This window comes from Terrapene carolina, unplaced genomic scaffold (assembly GCF_002925995.2).
Source record: "Terrapene carolina triunguis isolate 2854851 unplaced genomic scaffold, T_m_triunguis-2.0 Scaffold247, whole genome shotgun sequence".
Taxonomy (NCBI): domain Eukaryota; kingdom Metazoa; phylum Chordata; order Testudines; family Emydidae; genus Terrapene; species Terrapene triunguis.
Window position 1 is genome coordinate 11,028,009 of NW_020664598.1, and position 17,504 is coordinate 11,045,512.

At 44.2% G+C, this 17,504-nt stretch overlaps 1 protein-coding gene across 7 annotated transcripts in view; it reads right to left on the reverse strand.

Annotated features, from left to right (window-relative positions):
- MYBPC1 (myosin binding protein C, slow type) overlaps window positions 1-17,504 on the reverse strand; it is a 115,474-nt gene that overhangs the window by 79,002 nt on the left and 18,968 nt on the right. For all 7 annotated transcript variants that reach the window (XM_029912821.1, XM_029912818.1, XM_029912819.1 and 4 more), the window contains exon 2: window positions 821-874. In XM_029912821.1, coding sequence (XP_029768681.1) covers window positions 821-874 — 54 coding nt within the window. The remainder of the gene's footprint in view (window positions 1-820; window positions 875-17,504) is intronic.

Below are 17,504 nucleotides of genomic sequence, written 5' to 3' on the forward strand. Positions count from 1 at the left end.
TTAACTATCTTGTTCAATTTGTTTATGGGGCCATTTGGAGGTGTTGCAAGGATTTATGGGTTGTAGTGTCTTCAGTACACAGAGGTCACTCAACTCTATTTCCCATCAAATCTGACCTCCTCACTGTGGTTGAATGACTTACGTAGTGCCCAACAGAGTATGGTGGTTGGATGAGAGTTAACTAGCTGATGTGCAGTCCAAGATGGGACTAGAAACTAGAATTGATCCAATAATAAACCAAACAAATACATGGGGTATATAGTTATACCACTTTATGAGTGTTAATGTAGTTCAGGTGAGCATGCAGATCAAACCATAAGTGCTTGGGCCTTCTACGGTTCACGTTCTCACAAGAGAAAAGGGGCTAGCTATGTTCAAAGCTTCATATTTATCTGAAGCCTTATTCAGTAAGGGTTTGATTCTGACACCCTTATCCACACTGAGTAGTACATTCAATGGGAAATGAATGGGACTTTTTGTTTAGAAACAACATGAATGTGGGTAACATAATCAAGTCCCCAAATTTTATCATCCCTTTACAATGACTGTGTCCAGAAAGATATTTTCAGTCTCATATTTACCAGCTCTCTTCTAAACAACATCAAGCTTGAGAAATTAGCAATTCTTAGGCAAACCTATATGAATGGTAAGTGAAGACAACACCTTACTAAATCAAGCTCACTTCCTATTGTTCAGCAGCTGTTTATTTACAGTCAGACAATAAAAATAGACACCACAGTATTGTAGCACAGTCCAGACTCACGCAATTCTGTTTATGCTACAGACTAAATCAGGTGACTAAGGCAATTCCTTTACTAACCTGCAGGTGGCGTGGTTTCTGCAGGTGGCAAAATTTTTGCTTCAGTTTCATTCTCTGAAAATAAAGAAAGGAAAAAGCTGAATTTGAAGTAAAAAACATATTTTTCATACATTTCATTGTATAATTGTTGAAACCAGAAACATTCAGGTTTAGTTTAAGGCTTCAAACCAAACCTCAAAAATCAGCTTCTATTTTGATACATATTGCAAAACATCTTTCCTATTCCCTATGTCATTCATAATTTCTCTGTATTGTGTCTTCATAATGACACCAGTTATTCTAGAGATTTATATTTAAATGGTTTTTATTTTGTACAAAAAAGGACAGAAATTATAACAGGGCCCATTTGGTACTACACAGAATCTCGTTAGCAGTTCTATACACTTTTTCTACAACTAATATCACCAGTAGCCTTAAGAACATAAGACTGATCATGCTGGGTCAAACCAATGGTCCATCTAGCCCAGTATCCTGTCTTGTGACAGTGGCCAATGTCAGGTGCTCCAGAGGGAATGAATAGAACAGGTAATTATCAAGGAGTGATCCATTGCCTGTTGTCCACTTCCAGCTTCTGGCTGTCAGAGGCTAGGAACACTCAGAGCATGGGGTTACATCCCTGACTATCTTAGCTAATAGCCATTGATGGACCTATCCTCCATGAACTTACCTAATTTTTATAGTTTTGGCCGTCAGAACATTCGCCGGCAAAGAGTTCCATGGGTTGACTGTGTGTTGTGTGAAATACTTCTCATTGTTTTAAACCTGCTGCCTACTAATTTCATTGGGTGACCCCGGGCTCTTGTGCTATGTGAAGGAGTAAATAACATTTCTTTATTCACTTTCTCCACACCATTCATAATTGTAATAGACCTCTATGATATCCTCCCATAGTTGCTTCTTTTCCAAGCTGGAAACTGCTAGTCTTTTTAATCTCTCCTTATACGGAAACTGTTCCATACCCCTAATCATTTTTGTTGCCCTTCTCTGTACCTTTCCAATTCCAATCTATCTTTTTTGAGATGTGGTGACCAGAACTGCATCCAGTAATCAAGGTGTGGGCAGGGCCGTCCCTACCCATATGCAAAGTACGCATCTGCGTAGGGCAACAGGAAATTTGGGGCGCCACACTTCCTGGTGCCCTGCGCAGCTGCAATCTGCTCCAGTCCCTGCCCCACCTCTTCCCCATGGCCCCTGCTCTGCCCCAGCCCTGCCCCTGTCCGCCCCAGCCCCACCCCCACCCCCACTCCCCTGAGGGCTGCAGCAGGGGTTGGGTCCCTGCACTCACCAGCGGCGGGAAGTGCAGCGACTTGACCCCAGCCGCACCACCGGTGAGTGCTGGGGAGCGGTTCCCTCCTGCGCCCCAAGCCACCCCCCCCCCCCCCACGGGGGGGCTGCATAGGCCCCAAAATAGCTAGGGACGGCCCTGGGTGTGGGCATACCATAGTGGCATTATGAAACTTTCTGTCTTATTATTAAGGCTGCAAGTCTTTCACGGAAGTCACGGACGTCATGGATTCTGTGACTTTCTGGGACCTCTGTGACTTCTGCAGCTGCAGCAGCTGGTGTCGTTGACCCCAGGGCTTCCCGAGCAGCTGGGGTGGCCTTGGGGTCAGCAGTGGTCTGGGAGCAGCAGCAGCACCCCAGGCTGCCCCCGCCAGGAGTGGAGGCGGCGGGGCCCCGGGCTTCCCCCTCCCCAGCACCTAAGATTTAATTAGGGGTATTTATTTTTAGTAAAAGTCACAGATATGTCAGTGGCCGTGACTTTTTGGTTATTGCCTGTGACCTGTCTGTGACTTTTACAAAAAATACTCATGACTAAATCATAGCCTTACTGATTAACTATCCCTTTCCTAATGGTACCTAACATTCTGTTAGCTTTTTTGACTGCCTCTGCACATAGAGCGGATATTTTCAGAGAACTATCCACAATGATTTCAAGATCTCTTTCTTGAGTGGTAACAGCTAATTTAGATCCCATCATTTTGTATATATGGCTGGGATTATACTTTCCAATGTGCACTCCTTTGCATTTATCAGCATTGAATTTCATCTGCCATTTTGTTGCCCATTCATCTATTTTAGTGAGATCCCTTTGTAACTCTTCACAGTCTGCTTTGGACTTAACTATCTTGAGTAATTTTGTATCATCTGCCACCTCACTGTTTACCCCTTTTTCCAGATCATTTATGAATATGTCGAATGGCCTTGGTCCCACTACATATCCCTGGGGGACACCACTATTTATCTCTCTTAATTCTGAAAACTGACCATTTATTCCTACCCTGTGTTTCCTGTCTTTTAACCAGTTACTGATCCATGGGAGGACTTTCTCTCTTATCCCATGACAGCTTACTTTGCTTAAGAGCCTTTGGTGAGGGACCTCTTCAAAGGCTTTCTGAAAGTCCAGATACACTATATCCACTGGATCACCCTTGTCCACATGCTTGTTGACCTTCTCAAAGAATTCTAGTAGATTGGTGAGGCATGATTTCCCTTTACAAAAACCATGTTGACTCTTCCGCAACAAATCATGTTCATCTATGTGTCTGATAATTCTGTTCTTTACTAGCCTTAAATATATAGATTTGACATACTGCTTCTTTTAATTCTGGATCAAATTACACTAGTTTTTGTGGTTCGACTTCCTATCTGTATAACTCAGCATAGTAAATAAATGGCTACCACATGCTATACTAATATTTATAACCCATATTTTTTTCAAAATAGATTTTAAGTGCTTTGGGACAGGGACAGGGACCATATCTACTTGTGTGTTTGTATAACACCTTGTCCAGTGGGACCCTGACTGAGGAATTCGGGCAGTACTGCAATAGAAGGGCCTTATTCAGGAAAGCAAGCCATTTCAGAACAGCAGTTAAGCATGCCCCCTAGATGTCCCATTGAAGTAAAAATTCATTCTGAGGTTTGGTGTGAGTTCTTCAAGTCAATGGAACTTAAGCACACCTGGTCCTCAATATGGATGCTTTCTTGAATCAGGGCCTAAACAACCATCATCATCATGATGCTTTTGTCAGGTGCTTTTCCCCCTTTTTTAATATAGCAAAGATATCCCATGTTCCAGCAAAATTTCCTTCAACTGGAGGAATACGGAGTATGAGCTTTGATAGTGAGCTGCAATCAATATGCTAGCTAGTAATACATAAATATCTGAAGCACTTTAAACTGACGTAGTGGAAGAACACTCCTGGCAACACTAGTACCACTGTTAGCCCTGGTCTACACTACAGGATTAGGTCGAATTTAGCCGCATTAGGTCGATTTTATAATGAATGTGCCTACACAAGCAATCCCGTTCCCTTGATGTAAAGGGCTCTTAAAATCGACTTCTGTACTCCTCCCGGGCGAGGGGAGTAGCGCTAAAATCAACATTGCTGGGTCGAATTTGGGGTAGTGGACGCAAATCGATGTTATTGGCCTCCGGGAGCTATCCCAGAGTGCTCCAATGTGACCGCTCTGGACAGCACTTTCAACTCCGATGCACTAGCCAGGTACACAGGAAAAGCCCCGGGAACTTTTGAATTTCATTTCCTGTTTGGTCAGCATGGCGAACTCAGCAGCACAGGTGACCATGCAGTCCCCCCGGAATCGCAAACGAGCTCCAGCATGGAGTGAACAGGAGACACTGGATCTGATTGCTGTATGGGGAGAAGAATCTGTGCAGGCAGAACTCCGATCAAAAAGAAGAAATCCTAATATATATGCCAAAATTGCACAGGGACACACAGCAGTGCCGCATGAAAGTCAAGGAGGTCAGGCAAGCCTACCAAAAGACAAAGGAGGCAAATGGTCACTCTGGGTCAGAGCCCCATACATGCTGCTTCTATGATCAGCTGCATGGCATTCTAGGGGGGGACCCTACCACTACCCCACAACTGTCTGTGGACACCTGCAAGGGGGGAGTCTCACGCAACACGGAGGAGGATTTTGTGGATGAGGAGGAGGAGAATGCGCAGCAGGCAAGCGGTGAATCTGTTCTCCCAGGCAGCCAGGACCTTTTCATCACCCTGGAGCCAATACCCTCAAGGCGGAATCCCCGACCCTGAAGCTGGAGAAAGCACCTCTGGTGAGTGCACATTTGTAACTACAGTACAGGGTTTAAAAAGAATAGTGTTTAATGTTTGATTTGCCCTGAAGACTTGGGATGCATTCACGGCCAGTACAGCTACTGGAAAAGTCTGTTAATGTGTCTGGGGATCGAGTGGGAATCCTCCAGGGACATCTCCATGAAGCTCTCTTGGAGGTACTTTGAAAGCCTTTGCAGAAGGTTTCTGGGGAGGTCTGCCTTATTTCATCCTCCTCGGTAGGACACTTTACCACGCCAAGCCAGTAGCAAATAGTCTGGAATCATTGCAGCACAAAGCATGGCAGTGAATGGTCCTGGGTTTTGGTTGCATTTAAGCAACATTCGGTCTATATCTTTCTGTGTTAGCCTCAGGAGAGTGATATCATTCATGGTCACCTGGTTGAAATAAGGGAATTTTTGTAAGGGAACAGTAAAAAGTCCCCGTTCATGCTGGGCTGTTTGCGCTTGTCTAAAAGGGATCATCCCTGAGAATAGCCACGCGGCGGAGGGAGGGGTGAAGGGATCATCCCAAATAGCCACATGGAGGGGTGGGGGGGAGATGTGTGCTGCACATCCATCCAAAAACCACAGCCCCTCCTTTTAAATGGCAAACCCAACCGGCATTGCTTGCTATGGGAAAGGAGGACGCTGCAGTTTGAAAACATTCCCACATGTTATGAAGGCATTAGAATCCAAACCCACGTACCCTTTGGCTTACCATGGCTGCCTGGAAATCGAATTCTGTTGCCCAGCCATGTGTGATGTGTACCAGCAGGCCCTCAATATAAAAGGCAAAATGCGACCTTGTACCTAAAGCACATGTGCTGTCTGCTATGAATTGCTTGATTCGCTGTGAAAGAGTCTCCCTTTTGTTCTCAGAAATGTATCATCTTAAATTTTACTCTCCCTTTTTATCCCCCCGCAGGTGCACATGTTTCTATGCTCCCCCTATCATCTCCATCCCTGAGGTTATCGCAGATTAGAAGGTGAAAAAAACGCACTCGTGATGACATGTTTTCCGAGCCCATGCAGTCCTCCTGCACTGATAGGGCACAGCTGAATGCATGGAGGCATTCAGTGGCAGAGTCCAGGAAAGCATTAAGTGAGCGCGATGACAAGAGGCTGGATGCAATGCTGCTGAGGCTAATGGGGAAGCAAACGGACATGCTCAGGTGTCTGGTGGAGCTGCAGGAAAGCCAACAAGAGCACAGACCACCACTGCATCCACTGTACAACCGCCTGCCCTCCTCCCCAAGTTCCATATCCTCCTCACCCAGACACCCAAGAATGCGGGGGGGGAGGAGAGGGGGAGGCTCCGGGCACCCAGCCACTCCACTCCAGAGGATGGCCCAAGCAACAGAAGGCTGTCATTCAAACAGTTTTGATTTGTAGTGTGGCTACAATAAGCAATGTGGCCTTGTCCTTCCCTCCTCCCATCCTCCCACACCCCACCCTACCCCAGCCAGGCTACCTTATCAGTTGTCTCCCTTTTTTTTAAATTAATAAAGAAAGAATGCATGGTTTCAAAACAATTGTGACTTTATCTCCTTTGCCAGCTGTGATCGAAGGTGGGAGGTTGGCTTACAGGGAATTAAAATCAACAAAGAGGGCGGGTTTGCATCAAGGAGAAACACACACAGCTGTCACACTGTAGCCTGGCCAGTCATGAAACTGGTTTTCAAAGCCTCTCTGATGCACAGCGCGCCTACCTGTGCTCTTCTAATCACCCTGGCTTCTGGCTGTTCAAAATTGGCAGCCAGGCAATTTGCCTCAACCTCCTTTGCCATAAATGTCTCCCCCTTAGTTTCACAGATATTATGGAGCACACAGCAAGCAGTAATAACAATGGGAATATTGGTTGTGCTGAGGTCTAACCTAGTCATCAAACAATGCCAGCAAGCTTTTAAACATCCAAAGGCACATTCTACCACCATTCTGCACTTGCTCAGCCTATAGTTGAACTGCTCCTTACTGCTGTCCAGGCTGCCTGTGTATGGCTTCATGAGCTATGGGAGCAAGGGGTAGGCTGGGTCTCCAAGGATAACTATTGGGATTTCAACATCCCCAACAGTAATTTTCTGGTCTGGGAAGTAAGCCCCTTCTTGCAGCTGCTCAAACAGCCCAGAGTTCCTAAAGACGAGAGCGTCATGCACCTTTCCCAGCCATCCCACATTGATGTCGGTGAAATGTCCCTGGTGATTCACCAGTGCTTGCAGCACCACCGAGAACTACCCCTTGCGGTTTATGTACTGGTTGGCAAGGTGGTCCGGTGCCAAGATAGGGATATGCGTTCTGTCTATCGCCCCACCACAGTTAGGGAACCCCATTGCAGCAAAGCCATCCACTATGACCTGCACATTTCCCAGAGTCACTACCCTTGATAGCAGAACGTCAGTGATTGCATTGGCTATTTGAATCACAGCAGTCCCCAGAGTAGATTTGCTCACTCCAAATTGATTTCTGACTGACTGGTAGCTTCCACAGGGCTATCGCCACTCGCTTCTCAACTGTCAGTGCTGCTCTCATCTTGGTATTCTGGCGCTTCAGGGCAGGGGAAAGCAACTCACAGAGTTCCAGGAAAGTGGCCTTACGCATGCAAAAGTTTCGCAGCCACTGGGGATCATCCCATACCTGCAACACTATGCGGTCCCACCAGTCTGTGCTTGTTTGCCGGGCCCAGAATCAGCGATCCACTATATCAAACAGCCCCACTGCCGCCATGATGTCCCAATTGCCAGAACCCATGCTTTCAGGAACCTCTGTGTCCATGTCCTCCTCACAATCGTCCCCGTGCTGCCATCTCTTAGCCAGGTTCTGCACATACTGCACTATAATGCGCGAAGTGTTTACAATGCTCGCAACAGCAGCGGTGAGCTGAGTGGCTCTATGTTTGCCATGCTATGGTGTCTGCATGGGTAATCCAGGAAAAAAGGCACAAAATGATTGTCTGCAGTTGCTTTCACAGAGGGAGGGAGGGAGGGAGGGGAGACTGATGACATGTACCCAAAACCACCCGCGACAATGTTTTTGCCCCATCAGGCATTGGGAGCTTAACCCAGAATTCCAATGGGCAGCAGAGACTGCGGGAACTGTGGGATAGCTTCCCACAGTCCACCGCTCCATGAGTCGATGCTAGCCACGGTAGTGAGGACACACTCCGCCGACTTAATGCGCTTAGTGGGGACATACACAATCGACTGTATAAAATCGATTTCTCAAAATCGACTTCTATAAAATTGACCTAATTTCGTAGTGTAAACATGCCCAAAGTGTTATTGTTTTAGGGTGAAATTCTTCTCTCAGAGCCATGTAGTGGATCTTGATTCTGATATGCCATTCTCCCAACATGATCAGATTTTCCATTAGTGTTTGTGGAAGTTCTGTGCAAGTAGAAAGCACAAAATATCAGAATAAAGATCCACCATCTGGATTTTAGGGGAGAAATTTGCTCTTATTCCTTTCCTGCGTTGCCTAAAATAATTTTATCTTAAAGTATCCCTGTCACATATGCTGAAACACACCTATTTTCCAACACCTTTCTGTGCCACGTGCCCACTTTTTACACTATTGGATGTAATGTAAGACTGGTAAATAGGCTTGATAGAATTTGACATTTAAAAAAATAATTTTGACAGACATTTTAAAGCAATTTTTTAATTTTTTTATCGATTTAAAGTTTCACAGTTGTGGGAAATTAGGAGGGGGTCAGACAACAGCAGAGGTCAGACAATAATTATTTAATGAAAGTAGATGCTGAGATTCAAAAAGTTAAAGCTTTATAACTATTAAAAGACAAATTGTCAATATCACATACAAAATATACAAAATAAATATCCTTAAATCAAATGCTAATAAGCTCCCAGGCATCTTTTTTTTTTACTTTGAGTGTCTGTAAATTTCTATTATCAATGGAAATATTTTTTGTTCATTTGTGTGTGTAAAAATACAAATCTAATCTTTCTAAGCCTACCTATAAAATACCTCATGTTGAGCACACAGGTGATGCTATCCTGTTTTTTTTCCATTGTGTATCTCCCACCATAACTCTTTCTGGTTAAGAACTGAAAGATCCTTTCTACATTTTCTCCATGTTATTTAATATTGAATCTATAGAATAAATTTTGACCTTACCATATTTATGACATAGCATCAAATTTTCTAACTCAATTAAGACCTATTTTTGGGATCAGATATTGTCCAACCTGAAAATATTATGATGAAAGAACTTCAGATTTGGGGTACTTTTTATTTGTTCCCTTGTCATTATAAAACCTTTAAAGACCTTATTATTAAAGCAGAATAAGATAACTTGTTTCCAAACTATAATGGTATTAGGATTGTACACTGGATCAAAAAGCAAAAATACTTATTGTACCTATTGTATCAAATTCTAGTTTGAATCTTTTTAACAAGAGTAAATTTAAAAGGCTGAATTCTTCTAACTGTAATAGTAGACACTGAAGTCAATGGATACTGACCCCTGTCATGTGACACGGTGTTAACCTATTAACCTTTGGAACCATGACCCAGGTGGTATCCAGGAAATAAAGTTTCAGTTTCTGACACATAGGAATGCTAGTAAGACTACTCCCCTGCCCTTAGGCATAAATATAACTAGATTCATACTTACCATTCTTAATAAATTCATTTAATGTTTAAAAGAGAAAAATACTTTTAGTACACAGAAGATTTGGGATGATTCAGATTTCAATCACAGAAGTGGTTTGAAGTCAGATATTATGCTACACACTACAGTGAATCAGTGTAATGAATACATGCAGATATTATGGCCACTAGTTATAGGGACAGAGTCCAGGACTATAAGCTCTCAAATCACAGACCTCTACCATTTAAGATAAAGGTGAAACTCCATTAGATTTCAGTAAATAGGCAGTATGATTACCATGATGCTTTATATGGGTTCATATCAACCTTTTTATCTGGACTTGGTTCTCACTACTTGGCTTTGCTTTGAGTTTTGGCTTTAAAATATCCTTAAGCTGAAAGCAAAGCTTCCAAATTTTACTGCATTTGGGTTCAAAAGCACATGAAGCCACATAGTGTCAGATGGTTTTTACCTAAAGCTGTAAAATTGCCTGGGTCAGAGTTTCTCAAATATTTTCATAATGTGGATCACATCTTAATAGAGAAATTATCTCCTGGAACATCTCTCTTCCCATTCATGTGGATCACATCTTAATAGAGCAATTATCTCCTGGAACATCTCCCTTCCCATTCATGCAGATTCTCTCCCCTACCACTGACAATCAAATAACATCTCGGTGACAATTACAATCACAGCAATTCCAGACCTTACCCAGAAAAGTACCATTAGGAAATTATGTAATGTATGTTTAACAGTTTAAAATATGATTTAGCAACTGGAAGCAAGGAAGAGTGCCAGCTCTATGTGACCAGTCAGCTCTCCATGGGTCTTTACCAAGAACCAAATACTGATAAGCTATGGACCACAATTTGTATGTCTAGGCTAATCTTTCTAAACTCAGTCCAGGCTCAGTTGAAAGGCTCACCTTTCAATGAGCTCTGGGGTTTGAGATTTGGATTTTGTTTAGAAAGTTCTGAATGGCTCTACCTATTAGGTGCACCTTATATTAGACTGTATTGGTTAACTGGTTTTACTCCCATTGTTTCACTTCTTGAATGTTAATGTAAAATACTTCATATCTGTGCTGTTACTAATTATTAGCAAATAATTTTTTTAACCATGGTCTCTTTCAGTACAAACCCTGGTATATCTCAGGTCCTTGTTAGTGCAGAAATGTTACTGTGTCATCAGAAAAGGCCTGATGTAGAAGGCCATCACACCGAAAAATAAGTTGCAAAATACACCAGAGGAAGTTTATATGCATTGTCTCACTATGGTTGAATTTTACATAAGAACGGCCATACTGGATCAGACCAAAGGTCCATCTAGCCCAGAATCCTGTCTCCTGACAGTGGCCAATGCCAGGTGCCCCAGAGGGAATGAACAGAACAGGTAATCATCAAGTGATCCATCCCCTGTCTCCCATTCCCAGCTTCTGGCAAAAATTTCCTCCCACCCCTTAAGGAAGGCTCTAGTCTGAAGTACAGCTCTTGTCTCCTGTATAACTGTCACTCAAGCCTAATGGGCCAATGGCCTATATTCATATGGGAAACAGTTTTGATTAGTATTAATGGTTTCTTGAATACCAGCAGTCTGCCTGATGCTGTGCAGATCCAAGAAGCAGACATGGTCCCTGCCTCAAGAAGCTTACATTATAAATAAGACATTGTCAGTCCAAACAAAATCTCCTACATTCAAATATACAAGAGACACTGGTTGATGTCTGAATCTCTATTCAGTCAGTGTTTTGGGTTTTTTTTTTCTTACTTATTCAAGGCATCACAGGTTGTTGCTGAGAGAAGTTCACAGAACTGTTCTCAGAAGAAGTGAGCTTGGAGGAGGGATTAAATATAAAGAGGAAGGAAAAGGGAGAAAGGAAGCTCCAGGCATAAGCGGAGGCAAAGAAGGTGTGATTTTAAGAAAATATTTTGGCGATGTGTGACAACTTGGGAACCTATCTGTATCAATTCCAGTGATATTATGAAATTGTTATGAAATGTTACTATGAAAACTGCTGTGGCATGAATGCCTCTCTGTATATATTTTTATAAAGCTGCAAGCTCCATTTTGAATGTGTGGCCATAGAGTCTCTATTATTGTTTTGTTTCCATGTTGGGCTAAAATTCCAAAGACTGGTGGCAAAAGAATAACAAAAATGAGTTGTTGATGATAAGTGCTCTTCCATTAAAAGGTAAGAGCTCTAAATAACAAATTGGCTCCCAGGCAGGAGAACTGATTTAGCAGGGGAGAGGTCGCCTTGGCAACGAAGTCACGTGGCAGAGATTTCTGGTCACCTAGGGGAAGCCAAGCGGGATGTCAACTGACAAAGGGGGTGAAAAGTTACAAAAAGGGAGGAGCTGATCTATCTGGGGTCTTTGCCCATTTTGTCTCCAGCTCAAAAGGAGAAAGAAGCATCCCAGCAGGGAGGAGCCTGCATGAGGCAGGGAGCCCTGCCTCCCTACCTGAGCCCAGAGGGCCCTCCAAGGACTCCCCCGGGAAGGGTGAGCTGGTAAAGGGAATTGCGGTTAGGATGTTTGTTATGCTTTATATCTTTTGTACTCTCTTGCGCTTTATATGATTAAGTAAATGAGCAAATGTGTTAGACTTCTATGCAAAGTGTCTCTGTGTAGTATCTGCCTTACAATTACCACATGCCTCCTGAGAGAGTTCAACCGTTAACCAGAAGGCTCAGTGTCTTTCGGTGGGATTTTGGGAGAAGGCGTGTTTAAGTACAGAGGAGTCTGAAGGGTCAGCATTGCTCTCAGGAGAGCTAGGCAACTGGACAGAGGGTTCCAGTTGTCAGGATGGGGTGCTAACCAAATGTCTGTGTCTCCTGCATGGGCCTAGAAACCCCAAGGTTGGGGCAGTGATTAACTCCGTTCAGGCTATAGAAGCTTAAAACACTCTGCGGGGCCAGGGACCTAAAGGCTTGGATTCTCCTTACAGCAGTCTGGTGGGTGGCCTGCAATCGGCATCTAACTGGATCTGTGACTCCATGTGAGCTCCCTTTAATGATCATACTTGACTGACAGCTTCATTCTGAGGCCAGCCAGAAAAAAAAACATTAACAGAAGGACTCAGTAGCTTCCACTTCTCCTCTTTCCTGGCAGATCTCAGAAACGAACTTGTTAGCCAGGAAAGAGCCCAGCAAATCCAACCAACAGCTACTGTTGTGTTCTTTTCTCTATGCTCACTGGAGTCCCCAAATGCCATTCTTAAAAGCCCAATTGCTTTATACATCCCTCTGGGCAGATGTTGTCAGAGACTTTACTGTGAAGAAAGTGTTGGTGCCAAAATGCCCAACGAGGCATTCCACAGCTACTGGAGAGAAGAAATTTTCCATTGAATCATCATGAACCTCCTGGGCTGCAGAGCAGAGAAGACTGATGAAACTTCAGTTGAGCAGGAGTGAAGAAAGCTAATTCCAGCTGGATGGCTATACAAAGACTTTAGTGGAAAAATACCTAATAGTAAATAAAATAATTGAAAGTCTGTCTTATAACTACTTAATATAATGCCAATAAGTTGCAATGGAGTTGTACGATGGCTGCAATAGATTTGACAATCTGTCTCCAGCTAGGGCAGCTAAAATGAATTTTGCCTTGCTGGAGTATATGGGGCAAAACTAATGCATTGAAACTGAGAACTGAATCCCCTTTTCTGAAGCTATTTCAGCAAAGCAATTCTTACACATCTGTAGTAGTACTGTACATGGTTGATGCGTTTCATTTGTTAATTTTGTGCTCCATGAAGAGCCTAATTTATCAGTTAGATGTGAAACACCAAGAGAAGTTGGTCCAATAAAAGATATTACCTCACCAAACTTGTCTCTCTAATGAAATATCTAAGACAGCTGATAGTAAATAACTATACAGAAAGAAATGAAACTAACCTAGCATTGCCTTGCATAAGGCTACTCAGAAAGGATAGTATGTCAAGAAGTGTAATTAGCAAATACAGTGAAAGCCCAACTGTCACTTAGATAATATCTCCACAAATGCTTTCATGTCTTAGTCATGTCATGAGGAGGATTACGGATCCAGTTTGAGAGCCAAGACATTTTGATTTTCTGATTTATAATTATACACACACACTCAGCCTTATAAAACAGCAGGCTTTGCCACTTGAGTCATCACCAATGATTTTTCAATCAGCTATCCATAATTTTTCAGTTAAAATGGGATTTTAGATCCCTTGCTATGCATCGGATAAATTGAAATAATCCTATGATACTGCTCATGCTAAAATTAGGGATATGCTTAATAACCTTGCTAAATCCAGGCATTCATAATTTAAAATTTCAATTCCACTATAGACCCTGTCTTCACTGGGATCAGAAGTGCATTATTTACAACCACTTTAAGCACTGTTGTAGCCAGAGGCTTAAATATGGTGACCAGGATTTTAAACAACGGATGCCTACAATTTGGCTCCTAAGTCCATACAAAAGTACTAAATAAGTGGCCTGATTTTCAAAAGGTCTGACATGCCTACATACAGCTTCCACTGATGTCAACCCCAGAGGCAGGCATAGAAAGCCCCCACAACAGTCTCATATACAAAGTTTATCCTATAATTTATATTTCATATCCCTTATGAGACTCCACTGGAGTGTACAGTAAATGTAATGAGGTGTCCTAGCCCCTTTGAAACAGGCCTCTGGTCCTGAACTACCCTGATCTTGGCAGCAAAGCATCCTGAGACTTGCCGTTTAAATGGATGCTTGGGAGTTGTTGGCCACCACAAGGCATGCGGGGAAAGAGGACTTGCTATGATTAATTTTTCTCTTGCTGAGTCCATAGAGAGATTAGTACTTCAGGGTAAGCCTCTCCTGGCCAAAACCCCCTAAAAAGGAGACTAAAGGTGTCTTTAAAAGAATGGTTTTGTTTACAAAGGTTTTTTTCCCCCCCATAGGTGAAGGAAGTGACCTTGCACATTGAAACAGAACTTGCACAAAGGCATTTTCTTGCTTTCAGGGATCTAGAGTTGCAATACTGAGTAGAAGGAGGAGGAGAAGGAGGAGGAAGAAAGTCGCTTACACTCATTTCTCGTTGACATTAAGTGGGGGCTTGCTGGACCAGGTAACCCAAGAATTGAGCCATGTTTTGGGACTTGTTACTCCAAAAGGAGATGAACTCAATTTGGTGAGAGCACTAAGCCACCTTTATTCAAAAGGGAAACCAAGGCAGTGGCTGCATTGGCACAGAACCAGGCAAGAGATGTTTGGCATGTAGCAACATATTAAAGTGACTTAATTACATATGTTAGAGAAGAATGGAGAGGATAATGACCCTGTACTCTTCCATTATTCAGTCCTGCCAAGCTGCCTCAACCTTGAAAGAATGAATTCAGCTTGTGTTTATAGCCTCTATAGGTCAGACAAATATAACTATCACATAGGCATTCCTAAAATGTTAGCTCCACTAGTGAGACGAAAATAAATAATTCATTCAGGGAGAGATTGTGGCTCCCCAACCACAGGTCAGAATTGGAGCCTCTTCCCTCGGGTATGTGCAAGGCCTACTCTTGGGAGCAGCTCAATGGAGAAGGAAAAAGGAGGACCCAGGGCTCCACAAGCCCCTTCCACTGGCCAGCTTCAGAGGAAAGGGGTAGGCTGCATGACCTCTTTAAAGAGGTGTTGCATACTTCCCCTTGCTTCCAAGCACTCAGGAAGCATTCTAAATGCCACCAGTGTTTCCCTTGGGGCAGTGCAGGGCCATACCAGACAACGCTTCGCAAGCCATCAACCATAATTTGCTGAACAGAACCATAAAGGTTACCTGAGTATACTGGATAGAAGTCACAACTGTTTCTACATTAAATTAACTCAGAGATGGGGCTTGATCCAGAGTCCTTTGAAGTCAATAGAAACACAATTATTAACTTATATATTAAGTCCCATTGAAGGCAAACGTTTTTAAGTGTTTTGCGGGATTCTGCTTCCATGTCTCAGATTTAGCTTGAGTAAACTGCCAAAGCATTCAGGGTTTCCTTCCTGACGATTCTCATCTCACAGGTGTGGAGAGAAGTTTTTTTTTTTAATGAAAGTACAGCCCTTGTACGTAATGTCAGCAATACACTCTTGCTCCAACAACCAGCCACATAATTACTCCTACTTAATTTTTTATGTAGGTGCATAGGAATTAGAGATTAAAAAATATGAGATCAAATCACCAGATATACTGCATATATATGGTCCCCTGACTTCAGAAGCATCAGATATTAAACCAATACTGCAAATGATCTTGGCCCAAACTCCACAATTAGTGACTTCTGTGCAGTACAGACCAAAGAAACAGGGCATACATTTCCATGTCTACTAAGTTTACTTCATTATCCTTGGCCAATCACTTGCTTGTCATTTTCTCCATTCTCAATTACTCTGTTCCATAGAGGATTCCCACAATGCCTCCTGTTCATTAGTCTTACTTGCAGCTACCTGTTTTCTCAGCTGTGAGCAATGTATCAATTAATTGCTGGTTTCCATGGGGTCCCCAGCAGTTTCCTCTTTTCTCATAAATATTGTGCTTCCTTCTGGGAGTTAATAATCAACATATTTATTTTATCATCAAAGACAACCTACTCAGCCCACAAAACACCAGAATGAGTTAACTAAATCCCTCTTCCCTTCCCCCACCCACTTTTTTTTTTTAAATTAGGCCATAAAGAGAGATCAGCTTGTGGGCATTTGTACTACCAGGAGAAAAAGTTATGTTCACTTTTGAACCTAGCAGATCCGAGTGGAAATAGAGTTCCATCTGAAGCCTAGAGCTGGTTGAAATTTTTCTACTGAAATCTTCCCATTGCGGGGGTCTTTCACACTTTCTCCTTCCAAACTGGCTCCAGTTGGGGCAAAAATAGGAGAGAGAGGGGTGGAAAAACCCAAAGTGGGAAAATGAATTTTTTTGGTTTCCAAAACCAAACACTAAGTAAAAATTTAAGAAATTGTTTTGAGACTTTGAAACGAAAAACTTCCATTTTCAAACATCATTACAAAACAACTGTTTAAAATTTCCTGTGCAAAATTTGAGATTTCAGTGGAAAAAGTCCCAAAGGATATTTTTCCTACAAAATGTTCTTGTAGTGACTTGGCCTGGCTCCCGACGGCCCCTGAGAGGGAGGAGCCAGAACAGCCACCCAAGTGGGCCGAGCCGCCGGCACCTGTTCCCGCCCCCCGGAAGTGGGCGGAGCCACCGGCACCTGTTCCCGCCCCCCGGAAGTCCAGGGGCGGGACAGGAAGTATAAAAGCCAAGCCCCAGCACTCAGTTGGAGCCCAGCGGCCGGAGAGGCCAGATGCCCCTGCTCGGGCTCCTGCTAAACCGCGCCTGCCCCGAGCCAGGTACCCGGAGGTGGACGGACCGAGTCTCCCCAGAGCCAGGTATCCGGAGGTGGACGGCCCGAGTCTCCCCAGAGCCAGGTATCCGGAGGTGGACGGCCCGAGTCTCCCCAGAGTCCGGTACCCCGAGGTAGGCTGGCCGAGCCTACCCCGAGCGCGGTACCCCGAAGCGGACTGGCCGAGCCTGCCCCGAGCGCGGTACCCCGAGGAGAGGCCCGAGCGTCCCCCTGACCTGCGACCGGAGGAGCGGCCCGACCTAGACAGCCCTCAACACGCCGAGGAGCCCATGGTGTGGGACCCCGCTGCCGAGCCCAGCGAGGAGCAGGTACCCATGGAGGAGGAGGAGATGGGAAGTGGCCCGGGGATCGCAGACCCGGAACCGATGTCAGTGTGTTGCGGGCAGGATCCCCACTGACACCGTGGCAGACGGTCTGCTGCGGATAGGGCCCCGGGCTGGAACACAGTGGAGTGGGTGGGCCTGTGTTCCCCCCTGCCACCCCCCCCGCCGGGTGGCAGTCTCTCCTCCTCCCTGCCAAAGGGTCTGGGCTCACTGACCTGGTTATTGCTCAGCCTGCTGCAAGGACCTGAGCCCTGGAACTAGTGGTTGCTGCCCCGCCCTGACCCAGGGCCTGGGCTACCTGACTCTATTTGCTGCCCC